General features: G+C 44.6%; 1 protein-coding gene across 1 annotated transcript in view; it reads left to right on the top strand.

Moving 5' to 3' along the window:
- Positions 1 to 140: 140 nt before the first annotated feature.
- The window catches only part of Nphp3 (nephrocystin 3), a 39,505-nt gene continuing 16,176 nt past the window's right edge, over positions 141 to 23,469 (top strand). Inside the window, exons 1-14 of the mRNA XM_052187469.1 lie at positions 141 to 564; positions 2,110 to 2,235; positions 2,855 to 3,005; positions 5,550 to 5,702; positions 6,587 to 6,720; positions 9,022 to 9,182; positions 13,026 to 13,182; positions 14,200 to 14,274; positions 16,324 to 16,497; positions 19,322 to 19,425; positions 19,842 to 19,956; positions 21,344 to 21,487; positions 22,068 to 22,165; positions 23,192 to 23,294. Of these exons, the coding sequence (XP_052043429.1) occupies positions 184 to 564; positions 2,110 to 2,235; positions 2,855 to 3,005; positions 5,550 to 5,702; positions 6,587 to 6,720; positions 9,022 to 9,182; positions 13,026 to 13,182; positions 14,200 to 14,274; positions 16,324 to 16,497; positions 19,322 to 19,425; positions 19,842 to 19,956; positions 21,344 to 21,487; positions 22,068 to 22,165; positions 23,192 to 23,294 (2,076 nt within the window). The 5' untranslated portion in view covers positions 141 to 183. The remainder of the gene's footprint in view (positions 565 to 2,109; positions 2,236 to 2,854; positions 3,006 to 5,549; positions 5,703 to 6,586; positions 6,721 to 9,021; positions 9,183 to 13,025; positions 13,183 to 14,199; positions 14,275 to 16,323; positions 16,498 to 19,321; positions 19,426 to 19,841; positions 19,957 to 21,343; positions 21,488 to 22,067; positions 22,166 to 23,191; positions 23,295 to 23,469) is intronic.

The raw sequence follows: 23,469 nt of genomic DNA, 5'->3' as shown, positions 1-23,469 counted from the left end.
ACCACATCGGCCCCGCCTCCAAGTCCTGGCCACGCCCCGGCCACATCCCAGATCTTGGCCACGCTCCTCCCTGATTTGGGTTTCTTGCCGCCGCGCCCCGCCCCGCTTGACAGGCCCCGCCCTCCTAGCCCCGCCTCCTCCTGGCACCCTGCAGGCTCTCAGCCACAGCCCGCCGCGGGCATCATGGGCACAGCCTCGTCGTTGGTGAGTCCCGCTGGCGGGGAGGTGATCGAGGACACGTACGGGGCAGGCGGCGGCGAGGCCTGCGAGATCCCGGTGGAAGTAAAGCCCAAGGCCCGCCTGCTGCGCAACTCGTTCCGCAGGGGTGCGGGAGCCGGGCCCGGGTCTCTGCCTCGCGCGGCGGGGGGCGGCGGGCTGCTGGGCGCCAGCTTCAAGTCCACGGGCTCGTCTGTGCCCGAACTGGAGTACGCGGCGGCCGAGTTCGAGCGACTCAAGAAAGAGTATGAGATCTTCCGGGTCAGCAAGAACCAGGAGTTGCTGTCCATGGGCCGCCGAGAGGCCAAGCTGGACACCGAGAACAAGCGGCTGCGGGCGGAGCTGCAGGTAACACGGGACCCTGCGCGCCGCAAGCGGGAGGCTGTGAGGAAACTGAGACCCCAGCGCACCGCTCAGCCGCTTGGTGGCACCACCACCCTATCCCAGCTACAAACCAAGTTGTTTTCTGAATTGTACAGAAGCTGCTCTTCCTTTATAAGGAATCATTATTTGAGTCTAAACTAATTTCTTATGAGCATCTTTCCCCGTCCCGCCCTTTCAGTTTCCGGTTCATTCATTAAGACCTGTTGAATCAACCCAAGTCCTGAAGCCGCAAAACTTCTGAGTAACTTCACGCAACTCCTCCCGCTTTAACGTATCTCCAAGATGGAGCTCTTGGTTCAGTTTCTTCGCAAAGTTCTGCAGATTCTGGGGTTTAATGATATGATAGGAATTTTTTCTGGAAACCTGATTTCATCGTTTTTAACTGTTGTGGTTGAAATTCTTCCCTGAGAGTACTCAAACTCCCTTAGTCCATTTAGTTAAAGGACTCAACAGTTACTGCAGTGCTATTGTAGGCCTTACAACAGATTGCCTTTGATTCAATCAGATACTAGGTAAAGCAGAAATTCTCAGAGTAAAAATCTGGACTATACGCCAAGGGCTCGGAGCCTCTCTGTTGGTCATTTGTTTATGACTTTCTTTTCTGTGGGAGGGATCTCTGACAGCCCAAGAGCTCCCGGCCCATCAAAGTAGAACTTAAATTAACACCACAGATTTTTGTAAAAGAAGGCTCCTTCCTCCTGGTTTGGCATCAATCCCATCAGCTATGAAGCCCCACAATTATCTGCTATGCTATGAGCATAGTATCTGGGAAGCTGTTGTCACCCACAGCTCCTTGCTGGCCTCACTTTCCACTGGGAGGCCAATGTGCTTGCCCCTATAAAGTGGCCTTGTGCGCCCCTCGTGTCTGATGTCATGTGTGTGTACCACTGCCCACTAAGAACCATGTGAGGTGGCAGGTAGAAGGGATGACAGGATAGAGGCAGTGCAGGAGGACTGACAGACAGATGTCACAGATCACAGCGCAGCAATTCCAATTCCTCGTGAAACCTGTCGTTCCTTTCTAACCTGCATAATCTTGAGAAAATTCTCCCATGGTTATTTCACTCAGCCATGTTGACATTTCCTGGAGGCCTGCCCTGGATCCAGACTGCCAAGGGCTCCGGAGATCAGTAAAGGGATTAACACATAACAGCAAGGAGCACAGGAACCTTCATACATGCTCTTCTTCAAGCGAAACCTTACAAACTGCATGCCTTATTCCCTTAGAACCCCAAGGCATAGGAAAATCCTGGAGCTGGTGCAGTATTTCAAAGAAAAAGCATTTATTTCCGTTGAAAGCTCATTGCTGAAGAACCTGTTTACTAGGGTTCAAAGATATTGGCATTATTTTTTCTATTTTGCTTGAAATAATAACATAGAAGTGTTTGGTAATTGATAAAATAGTGAGTAGAGGGTAGAGATCCCAACGTATGTAAACATATATGTAAGAATTTAAGATGTGAATGAAAAGCCATTTTTGTTAAGAGATAACAAGGAGCATCATTGCAGGCACTTCAGAAAACTTACCAGAAGATACTTCGGGAAAAAGAGGGTGCATTAGAAGCAAAATACCAAGCCATGGAGAGAGCGGTCACGTTTGAACACGACAGAGACAGAGTTAAAAGGCAATTCAAGGTAAATTCTTGGTATTTCTCCCCTCCCTCAACCCTCCCCCAAGTGACATAAATGAAAAGCTAGTTTTTTAAAGTTTTCTGAGCCAGGTGTGGTGACATACACCTTTAAGACCAGGACTCTGGATGCAGAGGCAGACAGATCTCTGTGAGTTTGAGGCCAGCCTGGTCTACATAGTTCCAGAACAGTCAGAGCTACATAATGAGACCCTGTCTTGGAAAAAAAAAAAAAACAGCAACCAAAAAAATTTTTTTTCATCTGATAACATGCAGAACATAGATAAATCAAGAAATACCTGTGAAGGTTACAGAGCTAGACCTATGATGCGTTCGGGGATATTTTGTTTTGTGTTTGGTCTGAGGGAAACAAGTGTGTTATATGTCACACACACCCATGCGGGGTCCACTGTGAACAATAAAATGAAGGTCTAGAGAAGTCTTTCTGTTACAAATGAGAAGACTGAGAACCAAATAGACATCGATTTTATGAATAAATGTTTTTTACCCCCTGAAAACTTGGTGGCACGGCTTTGCAATTGCGGGAGGGGGGGGTGGGGAGGGGGGGGTGGGGGGTGGGGAGGGGGGAAGAAGAGTTTTAAAATTAAATTCTACCTTTTTAAAAGATTTTCAGGGAGACCAAAGAAAATGAAATCCAGGACTTACTGAGGGCCAAGCGAGAGCTGGAGGGCAAACTCCAGAGGCTGCAGGCTCAGGGCATCCAAGTATTCGACCCGGGGGAGTCCGACTCGGATGACAACTGCACAGACGTCACTGGTAAACTCACCTCATGCTCACGTCTGCTTTCCGAGAGCTGGAGTGATGATGCTCAGAGATGTTCAGTTGTCCTTGTGCTCTCTGTGTGCAGGATCAGTGCTTACTCCTCTCTTAGAGATAGGGAGACCTTTCAGTGTCTGTCTCCGCAACCAGGACCTCCTCTTCTTGAAGTATATGATGTCAGGAGCTATGTTTTCTCTTGTCATCGTATTCTGCCATCCATCCTGGCCCATGGTTTGTATGCACGCATATTCCCGCTCATGCAAGCACTCTTTCTCTCAGTCTCTGTGTCTCTCTATCTCTCTGTGTCTCTCTCCGTGTCTCTCTGTCTCTCTATGTCTGTGTCTCTGTGTGTGTGTGTTTCTCTGTCTCTCTCTCTCCTGTCTGTCTCTCTCACCCCCACCCCCTCCCAAAGTACCTATTCCAAATCAATCTGCATTTTTCTCCAAAGGAAAAAAGAAGATAGAGAGTGCACGTTATTTTTCTTGCTGCTGTGACAAAGTACCTGGCAACAAACTACTTAGGAAGGAAGGTCTCATTTCCGCTCATGGTTCAAAGGCCACAGTCCATCACTGCAGGGATGTCACAGCAGCAAGAGCACGAGGCAACGGGTCCCATGGCCCGTACAGTTAGGAGCCACAGAGGGATGGACCCTGTGCTCAGCTTGCTTTCTCCTGTCCGTACAGTTTGGGACCCCAGCCTGTCGTGGAACAGGTCACCTTTAGGGTGGGTCTTGCCATCTCTACTGACCTAGACTAAATGGTCCCTGCCAATTTAACAATCAAGATTAACCTGCAGGGTGGCTACAGGGTGAGAGGCACTTTCACCCAGGCCTGATGACCTGAGTTTGATCCTGGGCCCCCACAAAGTTGCAGAAGCAACCGACCTCCACACACCAGTAATGGCATGACCATGCCTACATGTGCACGCGCACACACATTTGGGATACTTTTTTTTTTTTAAAGAAAATAGCATCACAGTTAGACATCTTGCTTTCCCTGAAGGTACAACCTGAAATACAGTCGCCTCTGCTCAAATGGCTCTAGCCTAAGCCAAACCTAGACGGGAAAGGATAACCAATAGACAGGCCGACGTGTGTCAGCTAAAGTGGGGAGGGGCGCTAGGCATCGTGGAGTTATGGCCTCCACAGGTTGTTTCCCGTATGGTGATGTGTCTTTGCATCATTGTACAATACGTGCATTGTGGCCTCACCATTTCCAGCCTAGTTCTGTAAGTCACTCACAAAGCTTTGGTATTATAATAAGCATAAAACATTTTTCTACCGATAAAAGGGCAATAAAAAATCATAGAATTGAAGGCGTTTTCTATGTTTCAAGAAAAAAAATCAACTGCAATTAATATGAGATAAAGGAAACACTTTATAAAGTGTTTTATAAAGAAAACACTTGTAGGCATAAGGAGAAACTGCTGTGGGCCTCCTAGTTATAAGGATTGTGTTATAGTCTTACAAAGTGATGTATTTGAGACTAAGATATGGCAACTGGCAGTTCCTTCCTAGTTTTCATTATATTCTCACTGCATTGTGGCCAGCATCTTGGGGCTCTTACTATTAACTTTTGAGAAAAAGATGCAGTGATTCTGACTGGCCACAAGCAGCTGCGAAGGTGCCTCCTGCTGCCACAGAACCAGATTGGTTGCTTCCATCTTGATTGTTCAGATGGATGAAGCTCTACTGTAGTTGTCTTGGCAAGTTAACAGAAACAAGTTAATGCTCCCTTTTTTGGTCTTTCTCCTTGGTTCACTGATTTTAAACCTGAAGGACACAAAGTATCAGTGCCCCGTTGTCAGTCTACCTTCAAAGTCCCTTCATAAGCTGGGCAGAATGCCATCCACTGTTCATCTCAGCAATCAGGAGGCAAAAAGCAGGTAGATGTCTGTGTGTTTGAGGCCAGCCTGGTCTACATAGTGAGTTCCAGGACAGCCAGGACTAAGTCTCATGAAAAGAAAAAAGTTCCTTCACATTTTAATTGATGTGTAAATGTCCATTTGCAAGTAGATTTTTTAGAATTGTTTGTGGTGCCTCATTTTGATTTTTATTACATTTATTTATTTATTTTGTGCATACGTATGCGTGTGCATGTAGGTAAGAATGCATGTGTGTGGATGTCAGAAGATGATCTGTGAGAAGCAATTCTCTCCTTCTACCAATTGCACTCCAGGGATTGGACTTCAGCGAGTCCTGAGGCTTGGTGGCAAGCCCCTTCACATGCTAAGCCATCTTCCTGGCCCTAACCTGCCTTTTACTAAAACCCCCTTGTTTTTTAGATTCCTTTTTCTTTTCCTTTCTCCTAGTTTAATCCTTCCTTTGAATCTGAGATGATGGCCACATTGTGTTAACCAGAGCAGAAGTGTTCTGCCAAAAGTCAACACTAAAATGTTAAAAAAAAAAAACATGACACCAAGGCTTATTATATTTATAAATAGTGTATCTTGATATGGGAACCTCTATTTGACATACGTGGGGAGTTGTTAAACTTTTGGTAACTTGGTTTTAATGAAATTCCAACTCCTTGTCGCAAACAGCTGCTGGAACCCAATGTGAATACTGGACTGGCAGGGCCCTGGGCAGCGGGCATTCCATAGGCAGCATGGTCCAGCTTCAGCAGTCCTTCAGAGGCCCTGAGTTTGCCCACAGCTCTATAGACGTGGAAGGACCCTTCGCAAACATCAACCGAGGTAACCGATCCCTTGCCTGGCAGTTGTGAGTGTTTGTGGTCTAGAATCTTGTGCAACACAGCATGACTCTAGTGTTCTGGCACGTCCCACCGGCAAGCCAGCATGCACGGAGGCAGCGACTGACCGGGCTGAGGCTGCATCCTTCTCATCAGGATAACATAGTTCTCCTGCCATCCTGGATACCCAGGTTCTAGCAGCTGTGTTAGTCTCTGGATTTGCAGCGGCTTTTGTTGAGCCCCAAGGATATGATGTAGCACAATTGATATTTCTGATATATGCTATAAAACAAAATACAAAAAAGGCCTGTTAGGTCAACGAACGAGTGTGTCTTCCATGCTAGTATTACCCAGTGCTCCGAAAGTGCTCAGCTGGTCTGAAACGCACAATCATTGCAGCCCCAAGAACCTGTCAGGAGCTCTACTCTTCTTTCTTAAAACAGTAAAATCTTTTCACTGGAATAATGCAAATGATTTTTATATTGTGTTCTTGATTGCCTGATAGTCCACAATTTTTCCACTAAGTAGCCAAAAACTGCTTTTCATTTTACCCTCTTCTCAAACACTTTGTGCCTCATTGGATGTAAAAAATGAGAGGACAAAATGATGCATCATCTTAGGAATGCAGATTCCCTGCAAATAGCAGAACAAGACAGAGTGGGGGATCCACTGTTTTCCAGGGGAGACCACTAGTGCCTCACATCCCAGAGGAGAACTTGAGGCTAGACATTAATTACCTTCTAATAACGTTCTTCTAGCTTATTCAGTAGTAACACGTGACTGTCAATGTCTGTTAAGGTATTTCCCCCTACCCCAGACTGCTTGGAAGTATTTTGTCAGTTTTATTCTGGTATATTTCCCATGAGTTTATGGGACTTTTACTTCCAGATGACTGGGACACTGCTGTGGCTGGTTTACTACAGGCCACTCCTTTGTTCTCCCATTCCCTGTGGAGTCACCCTGTCAGATGTTACCTCATCTACACAGACGAAACCCAGCCCGAAATGGAACTGTTCCTTACGGTGAGAGCATTCATAAACTGTATATTCACTCGTTGAAAATACAAGGCCTGGGGCCGGAAGGATGACTCAGGAGTTAGGAGCTCTGGCTGCTCGTGCAGAGGTCCCAGGTTTGCCCCTCAGCACCCCTATGTTGGCTCACAACTGACCGTAATTCCCAGTCCAGGGACTATTCCAGATTAGATGCCTTCTATGCTCCGTGGGCATCCAGGCGTACACAGAGTACGCATGTACACATGCAGGCAAAACACTTGTGTGCACAAAGTAAAAATAAGTAAATCTGTTTTAAGAAAGACAGAAAAGGAAATATAAGCTAATAGCTGGGGTGACACACATCTGTAATCCCAGCACTCAGAGACAGAGACAAGAGAACTCCATGGAGTTTGGGGCTAGCCTGGACTACAGAGTGGGATCCTACCTCAAAACAAGCAAAATACAAATTAGGATTATATTCAGACTATAACTGCATTTAAACTAAATAGCTTGCTCTTTATGAGATTATCCATCTTAAAACAGAAAACATTGGACTTTGTTTATGTCGCAGTGTGGGCCAGGATTCGTGGGGAAGGACAGACATGGCATTATGACTCTTAGTTTTTGTCTGACTTTCCCCTGAAACAAGGGCAGGGGCTACGCCATGACAATGACACTAGCTTTGGGACTTTGTGGATTTGTTTTCTTTTCCTTTAATTTCGTACCTAAAATATATCATTAAGATACCATTATCTTAATGGTGTACACCTGTAATCCAGCACTCAGGAGGCACAGACAGGCAAATCTCTGTAAGTTCGAGGCCAGCCTGGTCTACACAGCGAATTCCAGGGCAGCCTGGTCTACACAGCGAGTTCCAAGGCAGCCAGGCTTTTATACAAAGAAACGCTGTCTTGAAAAAAGGACAACATCTTAATGTAAAAGTAGAAAATATAGCTAAAAGTACATAGAGTAAAATGGCCTTCTTGTACATCTTTGTTCTCTGCAGGGTTTGAGTCCTCGTTCGCTGGGTCTGATTTAGTTGCTGTCCTTAAATCTATGTCAGATAATTCCAAAGTTTAATCCTTATATCAAGACATCCCATGGAGTTATTCTAAAGCCTGTGGCCATTTCCGGTTTGCTACCTTGTTTCATGTGGCCCAGAGCTAAGATTTGGTTTTATATTTTAAATTGTTGGGAAGAGAAAATATAAGGAGACTTTCATTATGTGAAAATTATATGAAATCCACACCTTATTATCTATTTTTAAAAAATTATATCAGAGCATGCCCAGGAATGTGTGTGTGTGGGGTGTGTGTGTGTGTGTGTGTGTGAAAGAGAGAGAGAGAGAGAGAGAGAGAGAGAGAGAGAGAGAGAGCCATCTATGCTATGCTACAAAAAGGGTTAATTGGGACACAAACCAAAGAGATTTAAAAAGCCTCTGTTGAAACAGATGAATTATTAAACATTATTATTTTTGTAAAAATATTTGCCACCTGACCTTTTGTAGGAGAAATCTGAATACCACTACTGTCACAAGTGAACTTTAAATGCATCTGCCTACCCCAGGAGAAACCTGCTGAATTCAGTCCACAGACTGTTAATATATTTATTTAGAATTCCTTTGTAATATTATTCAATCTTGGTAAGATATTAAGATATTTTAAATCCATCTTGTAATTGGATATAGGTGATTCCCAATGACAGTTGGAGGCTTCTAACTAGCTGCTTGCATAAAAATCATCATTATTTAGTAATATACTTTATCATAGACCAATATTTTCTCATTAAGATTTTTAATATTTTTATGTTTCTGGAAATTAAATCTAGGGCTTTGCATTTGCTAGGAGAGCCCACTCTTGTGGAAGCAACATTTCCTAGCTCAAAGCACTGTACACACACACACGTGCACTAGCGCGCGCGCGCACACACACACACACACACACACACAGAGAGAGAGAGAGAAAGAGAGAGAGACAGACTGACAGACAAACTGACAGACTGACAGACTAGGATCCTTTAAAACAAGAAAACAAATTATCCATGATAAAAATAACAAGATATGCCAAATCAAACTAAGCTAATGCTTTCTTCTATAGTTTGATTATGAAATAAATCATCTTCTGAGCTAGAAAATAGCCTTCTTGTTAAGCTATTATTTTTGTTCTAGAGAAAAATTTACTTTTTTTCTATAAGATTGTTTTTAACATGTGACTATTTTTTTGTATTAGAGTACAGACATAGAGACTGTTGTAAAGTATGCCTTTTATGATGAGATCTTCTCTACCTTTAGCTGAATAGATCATGTGCTTATATATTTTAATTCATTTTTAGGACCATTCACCTAAACTTAAAAGAATGTGTGAGACAATGGGATATTTCTTCCATGCTGTTTATTTTCCAATAGATGTTGAAAATCAATACATCACTGTAAGAAAATGGGAAATTGAGAAGAGTTCTTTAGTTATTTTATTCCTTCACTCAACATTACCAAGGTAAGCTGAAAAATATTTCTAATTTATCATTCACATCAGCTGCAAAGATACTACTAACAAGTAAACTTCAAAGACAAATCCTAATTCCATTCTCATAGTTAAAAACAGTATGTGAAATCTAATAAACTTCATACCGACCTCACACCCAAATAAAAAATGTGAAGTTTTACACCATAAGACTTATCAACGTCATTAATATAAAGACTATTTTGTTCAGCAGTTGGCAAATAGTGGTCCAAGGCCAAACACTGCCAGGTATCAGCTTTTTGTAAATAAAGTTTTATTGGACCATACAGTGACGTTTTTGAGGATTTGTGGATTTTGGTTTCTTAAAATAATACCACAGAAATATTATAAAAAAACGCTTTTGTTTAATCCCAGGTTTAGGAATATGGGCTGCTTCAGATTGTCCAAGCAGCTGACTGTGATTTGCCTCGTGCTCTAGCAGAAACATAGTTTTGCCAGCTGCAGATAGTTTCTACAATTGTGTAACATTTGGAACACACAGAAGGAACTTCTGGGAACTTCACAGAGAGTGTATAAATGCTAGGGTCCCAAGAGAAGAGATGGGTGATTGTTGGTTGCTTAGGAGGGTCGGTTGCAGTTTGTTAGTAGTTTCTCAAGGGAGAAACAAAAGGAAAGAAGTTAGATTCAGGGATTTTCCTAATTCCTCTCTCCCTTCTTCTCTCCTGTTCCTCTCCTATCTAGTGTTCGGGGTGAAACCCGGGGTGGGGGATGGGAGTTGGAATAAAAGATGGGAGAAAGAAGAATCCACAAAGTAGCAAAGACCAGCTACAGAAACACAGTTGCATTCGTTGATTTCTGTAATTATTTTTAGCAGCTACTTTCATGCTGTAACAGCACAATGGAGTGTTTACAACAGAAACCCTGTGTCCTACATAGCCCAAAATGTTTATTGTCTGACTTTACAGAACAAAACTGGTGGCTTCTCATTTCAGTCCACAGTAAACCTGGTTTTCTTTCTTTGGACACAATTTGAGAGAGGTGATTTTTCAAGGGAACTTTCCCAGCATGCACAGTGTCAGGGTCTAGCCCGACATTCAAGTACCTGAAGAAGGCAGTGATGGGCAGAGGCCAGAAGCTGATGACTTTTGGCAGTTTAATTCTCTCTTACTGGTCAGGAGCCTAAAACTGATGGCTTCTGGCAGTTAACTCTCTCTTGCTGTTTGGAGGCCAAAAGCTGATAGCTTCTAGCAATTAACTCCTGCTGATAGCAGCAGGGGAAAAGAAACTTTAGTTACTTGGGTTCTTTTTTCTTTGACTCAGGGACCTCTCACTGGCCAGGCCAGAGGCTGTAAGTTCATTAACTCTTTGTGAGTAGAGAAAAAAGGAATGAAAAAAAAGAGAGAGAAAGGGAGGGAGGGAGGAAGGGAGGGAGGGAGGAAGGAAGGAAGGAAGGAAGGAAAGAAGGAAGAAAGGAAGGAAAGAAAGACTAGCACCCACACAGATACGCTCATACTGGATGAAGCAGAAAAGGGTTACACCTCCACTTTATTGTTGTTCTTAGTTTTTATATCTCCTCAGGATAATTGATAAATGTTTTTTAAGCATTACACATCATATGTTCATAGTAAGTCTAAGGCAGCAGTTCATGTCATAGGTTAATAAGGCTTAAGAAGTTACAACAAAATTGTTTATGTCTTTTCATTAAGGCTAGTATCTGACTAAACATTGTGTATTCTTGACTCCACAAGTTCATTATAAGTTTAAAGCAATAGTTTTTATGTCCCAAGTTATCATGGTTTGTCAAAAGACAAAGTATCTACCTTGTGTCTTATTATTTTGAAGTTTTATATAAATTAGTCCATCATTTATTTTCTGTTCTTTCACCTACAATGAACAAGAATCATTAGACTATGTAACAGTGTCAGGAAAGGCATGTCAGCAGCAAGAAGCAATCCTGGGATAAAGTCTCTGAGGACCCGGTAATCTCAGAGCGCACCCATGGCAGCAGCCATGCAAAACAGTGGGCCATAGCCCACTTGCTTCCCATAGCCTCTTCTAGATGATTTCTGACACACAAGATTCTGGGATCAGCACCACACAAAAACCAGCATAATGATGAATGCCTGTATTTCCAGCATTCAGAAAGTAGAGGCTAAAAAGAAGAGACTGGGGATAAAACTCAATGGTAGAGTTATTGCCTAGTGCGGGTGAAGCCTTAGATTCAATGGGACTACCAAGAAGCGTGGTAGTTGGGGCTGGGAGTGTAGCTCAGTGGTACAGCGCTTCCCTTGCATGCATGAGGCCCGGGCTCCATCCCCAGGGAGCCTCCCTCCCCATGAACAAAAATACAGAAGTGCAACTGGAGTGCTAAGCTGAGACCACAAGTACAGCCAGGGAGCCTTTGTCCTGGGTCACTGCACCTCTGATTGGCTGGGAGCCTTTGTCCTGGGTCACTGCACCTCTGATTGGCTGCTCGCTCAACTTCTGAGAGACAAAGCTAGAAAAGCACCCACTGAACAGCTTGGGAGCATCATGGGGGAGAGCTTTCCTGATCAGATCTTACTCCCTTTGTGTATATGGGACCCTCATATACGATTACTTAAAGATACCAGTCATTGGCCCCTTGAATCCTTCTGTACCCACATAGGAAACACTGTCCTTAAAACGCTAGTCTTTAGTTATGAAATGGATGGATTCAGGGCACGCTGTACTAACCACACACTCAGCGGTAGGTTAAGGTGTGTAAGAAAGTGAGTGGGGTCTCACATTAGTGGGGAGCACAGGTGCATCACTCGCTAGAGAGGGCGCAGAAGGGGAGCTGACTTCTGACACTGCTTCCCTAAGTGCTCTGTAGCATACAGATTTGACCCAGGCTCTGTTTACAGTGAAGGACAGGAACAGGAATACGCGTGGCTGGATAGGAATCCTCCAAATACTGGGCCCAGCTCAGCTTGCCTCCTTCACCAGGCCTCCAACATGGTTCATACGTCGAGGGTCACCAAGAACACTTGGTCCTGAGGAGGGGAAGGCAGCCTGTCTCTTAGACAGCAGCCTGGCTGACAGCTCAAAGACGCCTCTGCCATTGGTTTGCTGCAGTAGGCCATCCGGCCTTCTCAAGAAACAGTTTCTTTATTAGTGAGGGTTCTCCCCAGAGCACTCGCATCACCGTCTAGTACACCTTGGGACCTGTTCTTGGATTTGTTTGGTTCTTCTTTAGCCAGCTCGCCCGTAGGTCACCCCACAGAATGCAGTTCTGTGGGGGTTCTCAGTCCACGGTTGATCTGCTCCCACTCTTCCTCAGCTTTCCTGCCTCAGCTCCTCCCACCTCACAGAGTAGTTTCTCCCCTATCAACTGCAGGACTGCCTGTCCGCCCACCCCTCTGACTGGACCCTCCAGAGCTGAAGAAATTCCGGCCAGCTGGCCTCTGGCCTCTCTGACTTCAGAAATTACCCACTAGTGACCTATTTGTTTCACCTATGCCCTCTACTTTCCTTCTACTGTAATATTTGACCCAGATACCTGAACCTACATAGAAGTTGGGTGCTGCTATGAATATCTGTAATTTCAGCACAGGGGAAGGAGAGACAGGAAGCAAGATCCCTGAGGCTTGTGGTCAGCCAGGCTAGCTGACTCAGTGAGCTCTGGGTTTTGTGGAGAGACTGGGGAAGACATGTGACCTGACTTCTGGGAGCACAGGCACACACACACAGACACACACAGAGACACACACACACAGGCACACACATACATCTTTGAAAGCTTTTCCTCCTCTGTAGCTGGGCCCTTGTCACTGTGGTAAAGCCCATTTGGGCACATAGGTTGGTCACCTACGTCTCTGCTACCACAGTGCCATGAAATGACAGTTTCCAATTTAGTTTTTTACTGGAAGACTGTGAAGAAGCCTTTCTGCAAAACCCAGAAGGAAAACCACGATTAATCTACCACCGTTTGGAGGACGGGAAAGCAACTTCCGACTCTGTCCAGCAGTTCCTGGATCAAGTTTCTGATCTAAACAAGACCTCCAAAGCCAAGGTGAGACGCAGAGGAAACGTCAGAGGACACGCATGGCAGAGATGAGACCAGAGCCAGGAGGGGAGTGGGAAAGGGAAAGGAAGTCAGGGTGTCTGCAGTCAGGGGACAAACGGGGGGTGGCCCAAGGAGACCAGGCCTGAAAAACCTCAGGCTTGATTGTTTTAAGTACCTGGACTTTTCCCTTGGAGTGAGGTTTGTTTGGCTTTGAGCAGAATGGCAGGGACAGGTGTGGACCTCTGTCAGTGATTTGCTTGGTGCTGTATGAGGAATAGTGTAGTTGGGAAGGTAGTGAGAGGTCTGAGACCTGGTGTAGACATCTACATGAGAGATGATGGGATACAAACAGGATCGAGCACGCACAGGCGCACGCGCACACACACACACACACACACACACACACACACACACACACGCGCGCGCGCGCGCGCACACACACATACACGCACACACGCACGTGTGCATGCACACACATACACACACTGGCACACATACATATACACGCGCACACACACATGCACACATATACACACATACACACATGTACACACACGCATGCACACATACACACACCTACACATACACATACACAACATAAATACACATGCATACACACATATATACACATGCACACATACACACACATACCTACACATACACACGCACACATACACATACACACAAGCACGCGCGCGCACACACACATACATACACACATACATACACACAGGCACACACATACACACATGCATGCACATACACACACACATACACACACATACACGCACACACACATGCACAGACACACACACACACACGTACATTGTTCACACTGAATCCCTGTATGACCTCAGACAAGTTTTTTAACTTGCCTCAGTTTCCTCTTCTGAACAAGTTTGCAATATAGTATCTCTGTAGTAAGGAACTTGCTGGGATATAGAGTTCAAATGTTAGAAGGCTCCCTCCTGATGCAGACGCTGCTTACCGTGTTCCTTGTTACCACTGATACTTTACTTCTAGGTCATTGAACACTCTGGAGACCTTGCAGAGGGAGTGTGTAAGATTTACATGGGTGTGGAAAAGATTATTAAACAGGTAAATATACATTTCTCTCTAAGTTTTCATCTAAAATAGCTTCATGGTAATTTAAAAAAAAAGAGTTTTCTAGACAAAACTACTTGTGTGTCATTTTTGAGAACCGTACCCTAGGAGACCGCCATCGTTCTGTTGGGAGCTGTTACTGGAATGGGAACCTGGTATTGTCAGGATCTGCCTTGCCAAACTGGCCTCCAACACCTGTTAGGTGTAAAATGTATCAAAAACACAAAAATCCAGAGGAGGTATTTAAGGACAAATGTACATTTACTCCACGCAGAGGCTTTGTGTGTTCTCTGTGGACTTGGGATTTGTACAGATTTGTGATGACCCCCACCTTGCTATCCCTAACAGCAGCAGAGAGGGCAAAGGGATCTTTCAGGGGGACAGGACCAGGGTCCATGGGGGCAACTGGAGCTGCATTCTTTGAAATCTTATTATTTATATTTTCCATAACTGCTTGGTATTTTTATAATATAAATAAATATAATTATTTATATATAATATATAAGTATATATAATATAAATATAAATAAATATAATTATTTATATTTTCCATAGCTGCTGAGATTATTTTTTATGAAAAAAATCATTTCAGGATTGGGTAAGCAAAAATGCCAATAACTAATGTCAAAGGACAGAGAGAACACCCTTACCTCCAAGTAAAATGAACACAGTGGGAGTTGTACCTCGCTTCACCCAAGGTTGCCCATCTCCTCCCAGGAGCCAGAGATGCTATCTGAGAAGGAGGGAGTTACATTGCTTTTTGTTGGGCTTTTGTTTTTTGTTTTGGTTTTTTGTTTTGTTTTGTTTTTTGTATTTTGTTTCTTTGAGACAGATCCTCTGTATAACAGCTCTGACTGTCCTGGAACTCACTGTGGAGGCTGGCCTCACACTCACAGAGCTCTGCCTGCCTCTGCCTCTGCCTCCCGAGTGCTGGAATTAAAGGCATATGCCACCATGCCTGGCTTTACCTTTTCTAATTAAATTTGATTGTGGATATAGAGATTTGTCTTCAGAGGAGAGGGAACCCAAAATGTACTGCTAAGACACTAGACAGCACATTTCCGTATCCTCCAGTACAAAGATTGCCCAGATGATTCTGAGGTTTCCAAACTCACAGTTTTAGAACCAAAAAGGGTGAGACGAATGAAAGCCACGAGATGAGCCGTCCTTGTCGTCCCCGTATTTCCAGTGATCCCATGGGGAGGTTAAATGTGGCAGCAGAGTGACAGCAAGACACACCGTCTCACTGGAAGCCGTGGTGGCTTTAATGCCAGCACTCGGGAGGCAGAGGCGGGTGGATCTCTGAGTTCAAAGTCTACAGAGCAAGTTCGAGGACAGCCAGGGTTACACATAGAAACCCTGTCTCAAAACAAAACAAAAAAAGAAAGAAAATGAAAGAGAGAGAAAGGAAAGAAGTCCCATCTCAGCAATTCAGGGTTAGGCCATACTCCTCAGGCATGAGTGCGGGCTGAAGCCATTCATTCGCTAATGGGGCTGAAGACATAGCTTACTCTGTAGAGTACTTTCCTCATAGGCTTAAGGACCTAAAGAGTCCAAGTCCACACTTAAAAAATACCAGGCATGACGGTGTGTGTTTGCAATCCCAGCCCCGGGGAAGCAGAGACAGGAAGATTGTCTTGGGCTCACTAGCCAGGCAAACCCGATTGGTAAGCTCCTGGTGACAGACGCCGTCTCAAAGGAGACAAGCAGTGCTGGGGATGACATCCAAAGCCGTCCTCCTGCTTCCACATCGATGCACACACACACACACACACACTTTTTAAAAACTCACTCACTGGCCAGATATAGCTGCATCTATCACATGGTATTTTCCAGAAAGCAGATTCCATCAAACACCCTGGTTTTACTTTAATCGAGAGGAACTCTTTATGTTTTTAGTGTTTTCATTTTACACTAGGATTCTATGGTTACAAATTAGTTCTTAGAGGTACTTATAATAACTTTCTTACAAGTCTAAGTCTGGCCCCAACTTCGAGGTCTCTGAAGTCCCCTCGCTTTGTGGTACTTGTTCTTTGTGCTTAGGACATCCTTGGCCTCGAGAACACAGACGTGGAGGTGAAGGATGGGGGCAGTGAGGATTCCACTCCAGAAGAAGATGATTTGGGGGATGTTCTGTGGGACGTCCACGTTGAGCAAGAGCAGATCGAAGCCTTTCGGCAGGCATCTAACTCCGCCCATGAACTGGGATTTGAGAAGGTAAACTTCTGAGGCCTCTGTCCAGTGACGTTCAGTGGCTGGCTGTGGGGACAGCACAGCTGGCAAAGCTCTTGTCATGTTAGTATGAAGAGCCATGTTCAGATCCACAGCACGCATGTGCAAAGTCCAGAGCGGCCGCTCCCTTCTGTAACCCCAGTGGGCGGGGCGGGCCGAGGCTCGGGCAGATCCCTGAGGTTCATTGGTCAGTCAGCCTAGCCAATCGGTGAGCCCGGGCTTGAGGAGAGACCCTGTCTCCTAAAATAAAGTGGAAGGTGACAACAGAAGACACTAGATGGGAACTTAATGGCCTCCATATGCAACTGCACACACACCTGCATGCACACACACACATACACACACACCATTAAAACTAATAATAATAAAATTAAGTTACAGCCTAAAGGCTTTCATATGCTAATGCTTTCGCCTGAGCATATTTGGATTGGTGACTGTGGGACCTGCTCTCAAGGCGGGATAACCCATGCTGAGATGTGCTGAGATTTGTATAGTAGGAAGATGATGTGACACTGAATGTCTTTGTGAACACCCTTCTTTTTTTTTAAGATTTATTTATTTATGTATATGAGTACACTGTCTTCAGACACACCAGAAGAGGGCATCACAACCCATTACAGATGGTTGTGAGTCACCATGTGGTTGCTGGGAATTGAACTCAGGACCTTTGGAAGAACAGTCAGTGCTCTTAACCACTGAGCCATCTCTTCAGCCCAACACCCATCATTTTTATAGATGATCAGCTAAGCACCTGTTATGCCACCACCTGCAGCCCACTCAGATCAGGCTAGAAAATATGATGATGGTAAGGCCAGACTCTCAGCTCTTCCCAACTGTTAAAAGAATTAAAATACCAAACGTCCAGGAAACAAACTCTGGTAATTCACTCAATAGGCAGATCAGCCTTTCAGTTTGGGTCTAATTGGGATCTATAAATATCTAAACTGATTAATATGCCAAGTCTAAGAAACATGTCTGAGCTAAGAAATACTTCAGCTAATGTACAAACCAGTTTTTAAATGTGCATGGCATTGTGTATGGAGTGCAGGAGGGAGGGTGTGCTTGCCGCGGTGGGTATGTGACTATCAGAGACTACTTGGAGGAAATGGGTTCTCCACGTCCACCATGCGTGTCCTGGGAGTTGAACCCAAGCCGTTGGGCTTAGTGGTAAGCACCTTGAATGGACTGAGCATCTCAACTTGAGTCTACAAATTAATTTCTAAAACAATCACAGACATTAACATGAACAGTTGGACTTTTATAGAGCTCTTAGGATTTAAACTGTGTTTATTGCTTGGTTCTCTCAAATCCCTTGGCCACTCTACACTTGACCTTCATGTTCGTGCATGCAGACTAGCTTGTGCCACTGCCTTCTTAGGGCAATGCTGCGATATTCAGCCAGAGGAGGCTCCTTAGTGGCTGGCATGGGGTTAATATTAAGTAGCAATTTTTAGATAGAGGTACGGATGCTATGGATTAAAAGAAGAAACTGAAGTCTGACCTGACTTCCCCATGAGCACACAGGGAATAAATTTTAACTGTGGTCCGCATCTGAGGCTTTTTCCCTTGCAGCAAGAAGCCCCAACATGGGGACCGTAGATCTTTAAGTAGAACCATGAACCATTGGGATTGATAGGGTAATAAACCAACAAAGGCCTCCTCACCCCCCGACCCCCGTACCTTCTACCCCCCTTTCCTTCAGAAGCAACACTGCTATGAGAATCACTGCGGTTCCTTGGCAATTAATTCATGCCTAGATACTACACACAGAAAGACTACACCAGGGAGGGTTTCCTACGGTTGGAGATTTTACTGCCACGAAGCCAGCCCCACACACGGATATTAAAGCTTCACCAACAGTCAGTCAGAGGTCTATAGGCAGAGCAGTGCCAAGTTGGCTCTGGACACTGCTAAGAAGTCTTGTGATTTTGCTTTTGTGGGCAGAGCCTTCCGGGTGTGGGCTACTTTTACATAGCTGGGGAAAGGCCAGGAAGAAAGGATGAAATTCTTGGACTTTGCATAAAACTCAATGTCATAAAGATCCCAGGCAGTCTGTCTGAGCCTAGCTCACTGAGGCAGCCTGGGAGACTGGGGGGCGGGGGGGACCCCGCAGAAGAAGCCCGCTGTTGTTTGGACCCATTCTTAGTAAGCCCTGAAAACTAAAGGTGACTCTGGAACTCCGCCTTCATTTTTCTGATCAGCAAATCTAGGGTTGCTAGGGCTGCTGTCTGGGCTCGCACAGCCTTCTGGGATACTTCCTGTAGTGGAGGGGCTCCAGTGTAATAATGTGATGGACTCTTTGCAGTATTTCAGCAAACATCTGAACATTGTAAACCCCCACCGAAATCCACTCTGCCGCTCACACTCTCAGTTACAGCAATGCTTTGGGGAGCCCATTTACTATTTCAGGCTCCAGGGTACAGGTCAGCGCCCCCGCAGGGGCTCTCAACCAGCCACGAGTTTGTTTTCTCACGCGTTTCTCTCGTGCTTTGGGGGGTTTTCTTTCTTTCTTTTTTTTTTTCTTTTTTTTTTCTTTTCTTTCTTTTTTTTATTTTTTTTATTTTTATTTATTTATTTATTTTTTGTTCTTTCTAGACAGGGTTTCTCTGTGTAGCCCTGGCTGTCCTGGAACTCACTCTGTAGACCAGGCTGGCCTCGAACTCAGAAATCCGCCTGCTTTTGCCTCCCAAGTGCTGAGATTCTCTCGTGTTTTTCTCTCGAATTTTCAGAGGGTGATCAGAGGCACATGCAATCTCATAATATAAATCATATAAATCTGTTTTATGTTTCTTTCTTTGTTTGTTTCTAGTATTACCAGCGCTTGGATGATCTGGTGGTGGCGCCAGCCCCAATCCCACCCCTCCTGGTTTCTGGAGGACCAGGATCTGGAAAGTCTCTTCTTTTATCAAAGTGGTATGACGAGATGCAATTAAACCACTCTTTTTACTGTTTTGTTTGCTTGTTTTGTTTTTTAGAGACAGGGTCTCATGTAGCAAAAACTAACCTGGTTTCAATGTCACTGTGTAACTAAAAAGTTTAAACTCCTGATCTTCCTGTATCTCCTCTAATCACATACTCTTAGTTAAATGTTTATTTTATTAACATTTTTGTGTTAATTAACATCATCTTGTGATTAAAATGAGGCGATTAGTTTTAAAGGTTCTAAAAATACAGTGAGCTTACTAATCTCCTTATTTGTTACAATGTAACTAACCGTAAAGTTAAGGACTCTGGGGCAATGTTTGATGTCTGGCTCTTAGTGTATTTGTTGTTGTGGACGGTAAAGGACCACTGTCAGCTTTATAAAAAGTCCGGTGTTTTTCTCTCAGGATTCAGCTGCAGCAGAAGCATTTCCCTAACATGCTGATCCTGTCTCATTTTGTGGGGAGGCCGATGTCGTCCAGCTCTGAGCCCTCCTTGATTATCAAGAGGCTGACCCTGAAGGTATGACGTGGGCACTCCAGAGCTATCTAGACATTATGCAGATTCTGAAGCTTTGGGAACTGAGTTAATAACAATAAACGTTTGGTGTTGTAGGTAGGACATCACTAATTTGAAATCTGAACTGCCCCAAAATCTGAAACTTTTGATAGCAGTGAAGAGCGACCGTTGGGGCCGTCCTTGTGCATGCTCCAGTCCCCCAGGGGAAATCTGAAGCTTTCTGAGTTTCAACATGACAATTCAAGTGGAAAATTCCATGTCTGAGCTTATGTCACAATTAAAGCACAGGCTCACTTTGGAAAGTTAAGAATTACCTTCAGGCTACTTGTAAAGTGTGTCTATGAAATATAAATGATTTTCGTATTTAGACTTCAGCCCTGTTCCCAAGATCACTCATTATACATATGTGAATATAGCCCAGAGCCCCAAAATCTGAAATATGAAACACTTCTGGTGACAAACATCTTTCATAAGGAATACTTAACCTATGACAAGCTATCTTAGTTTCATGTAAGGTTTAAGTACTTGGGTTGAAGAAATGACTCAGTGGCTAAGAGTGCTTGTTGTTCTTACAGAGGACCCACGTTTGGCTCCCAGCACCCACCTAGCAGCTCGAAACTGGAGCTCTGTAACTCCAGTCCCAGGGGATCTGACGCCCTCTACTGGTCTCCATGGGCACTGCATGCACATGATACATATATTTACATGCAGGCAAATTATTCATACACATAAGATAAAAGTAAATAAATATTTTAATTTTTTAAGATTTATTTATTTATTTAATGTCTATGAGTACACCATAGCTGTCTTCAGACACACCAGAAGAGGGCATCAGATCCCATTGCAGATGGTTGTGAGCCACCATGTGGTTGCTGGGAATTGAACTCAGGACTTTCAGAAGAGCAGTCAGTGCTCTTAACTGCTGAGCCATCTCTCCAGCCCAATATTTTAAAATGTTTATGACTTACAGTCTGTAAAGAAGACCCAGTCCGTAAAGTGCTTGCTGTGCAAGCATACGATCTGAGTTTCTATCCCCAGCATCCATGGAAACACTTGGGCATGGCAGCACGCATGTCTGTAACCACAGCGTGATAGGATGGACAGAGACAAGGGGATCGTGGAACTTTCTAGCCACTAACCTAGCCAGTCAGCAAACTCCAGGTTCAGTGAGAGACCCTGTCTGCAAAGATAAGGTGGAGAAGCAATTGAGGGAAATACCCAACATCACCCTCTGGCCCTCACATGCAAGCACCTGTGATTGATTCCACCACTGTGGGGAGTCAGTCCTGACACACACCGTGAGGATGGAAAGGTCCCTGCTACTGTGGGAGAATGGCTGATTTACTTAGCACGTGCTGTCCCCTGTCCCCTGTCCCCCACCCCCCTGCAGCTGACGCAGCACTTCTGGGCAGTCTCTGCGCTGACTCCGGATCCTGCTAAGCTTCTGGAGGAGTTTCCGCATTGGCTGGAGAAGCTCTCTGCTCGGCACCAGGGCAGCATCATCATCATCATCGATTCCATAGACCAAGTTCAGGTGCTGCTCTCACTGTGTCTTCTATTAGCAGATGCCCTCGGGGGCCCAGGACCAGCAATGATGGCAGCGGGCATCTCAGTTATGGGCTTCGGGGAAGGAAATGATGCTACTGTATTTATTTCTACTTAATTCTGGGGAAGAAGTGTCTGAATTTTAAACAAATAAATAAAAGAAAGAAATAATTGTATGCTTAGACAGTAGCATCAAGTAAATCTGTATACTTAGCAAAAAGTATTTATGGGGTTGAGATGGGGTTTCTCTGTGTACCTTGGCTTTCCCAGAACTCCTTCTGTACAACAGGGTGGCACCACCTGAACTAACAGAGATCCACCTACCTCTGCCTCCTAAGTGTTGGGATTAAAGGCCTACGCCACCACTGCCCAGCCCTATTTTGACATTGTTTTAAGGCATTGACATTTCCTTAAATGTCCCAAATTGGAATTTGATGATAACAGTGTTTTTCCAACCTAGGATAAACCATCCCCAAGTAAGAGTTGTCATGAGGCTTTATCCCACTGGAGCACTATGGGATTGTTCTGAAATGCTCTTGTTATAAACTGACTTCTGTTGTGTGCCTAAGCAAGTGGAGAAGCACATGAAGTGGCTGATAGACCCCCTGCCCGTGAATGTCAGAGTCATCGTTTCTGTCAACGTCGAGACCTGCCCCGCGGCGTGGAGGTATGGCCAAATCCAGGCTTTCAGAACAGGCAGGCAAGGAACGGCTCCTGACTTGTCTGTGGTGTATGTAAATGTATGTCCTGTCAATGTCGGTGAGGCTGGGGAGAGGAGGGTGGCTTCAAGGAGAAGGCACCATCTGTAAGGCTTGCTGTGGCTGGAGGGAAAGGGGAACGGAAATGACTACAAACTCTCCGAAACTAGAAATGAAAGGTAATTGTGACTTCTTGAGCTGATAAGGGAGACCCACCGGAAGGTTCGGTTGGGTGGGGATGGGGGTGTTGTAGGTTTGTTTCTTGGGCACGTTTAATTTGAATTGCAGATTGTAAATCCAAGTGGTGATGTCTAGTAGGCAGGTAAATTTATGGGTGAGAAAATTGAAGGGGAGAGGGAAGACCTGGGAGTTACAGTCTAGATACCTGTTATTCTAAGATGCCGGCTCTCTTTTATTGACAATCCTCAGAGAAGTGATATAAGGATTGAATTCTGTCAGGCAGTATTCTTTAGCCTATTTATTTTTACCTTGTTGTTGTTTTTTTCTACAAGAAAACCTTTCTTCCCCCAGTCATGCCTCCTTAACGGAACTTTAATGCTGTGTGCATACACTGTGTGTCAGTGTGCATCTGTAAACAGATCTGTGTGTATCTGTGCTCTGTACACAAGCATAAGATTTTCCCTATTCCTAGTCATCTGCCCTGTAAGGACCCGGGTGTAAAGACCATTTTGAACTTCCCCTCCTAAGCACCAAATGCCAGTGCCTACTTTGACTGCAGTGCTGGATGTAGAACTGAATCTGTTTCCCACCTAGCTAACATGTGCGTAGATTATGGCATTCTGCGTTGGTTACTGGTGGATGTAATGATAAACCTTAGGATGAGTTAAATAATGTGATTAACAGATTCCATGTTTATCTTATAAAGGTGGTATAAAATAATTTCACCTAATGGATTATAATGGGTGCCCTGCTAGCTTATGGTCTTCTGTTGTGCTGTTAGACATTTATTTTCTTTTTTTTTCTTTAAACAAAAGGTTGTGGCCTACACTGCATCTCGATCCTTTAAGCCCCACAGACGCCATATCGATCATAACGGCAGAATGCCTCTCTGCGGACATGCCGTTGAGCACAGAGCAGGTGAGCTCACCCAGGCCGATGCTTTCTCTGCCCCCTGCTGGAAGATGTAAAACCCCATATAGGTGCTCTGACCTCATGGGGGAAATTAGTTCAGTAGTTATTTGGGCAAATAATTATTCCCTTTAAAAATGTGTGTGTGTGTGTGTGTGTGTGTGTGTGTGTGTGTGTGACATGT

This window comes from Apodemus sylvaticus, chromosome 7 (genome assembly GCF_947179515.1).
Source record: "Apodemus sylvaticus chromosome 7, mApoSyl1.1, whole genome shotgun sequence".
Taxonomy (NCBI): domain Eukaryota; kingdom Metazoa; phylum Chordata; class Mammalia; order Rodentia; family Muridae; genus Apodemus; species Apodemus sylvaticus.
This window is presented reverse-complemented; position numbering and strand designations above follow the sequence as displayed.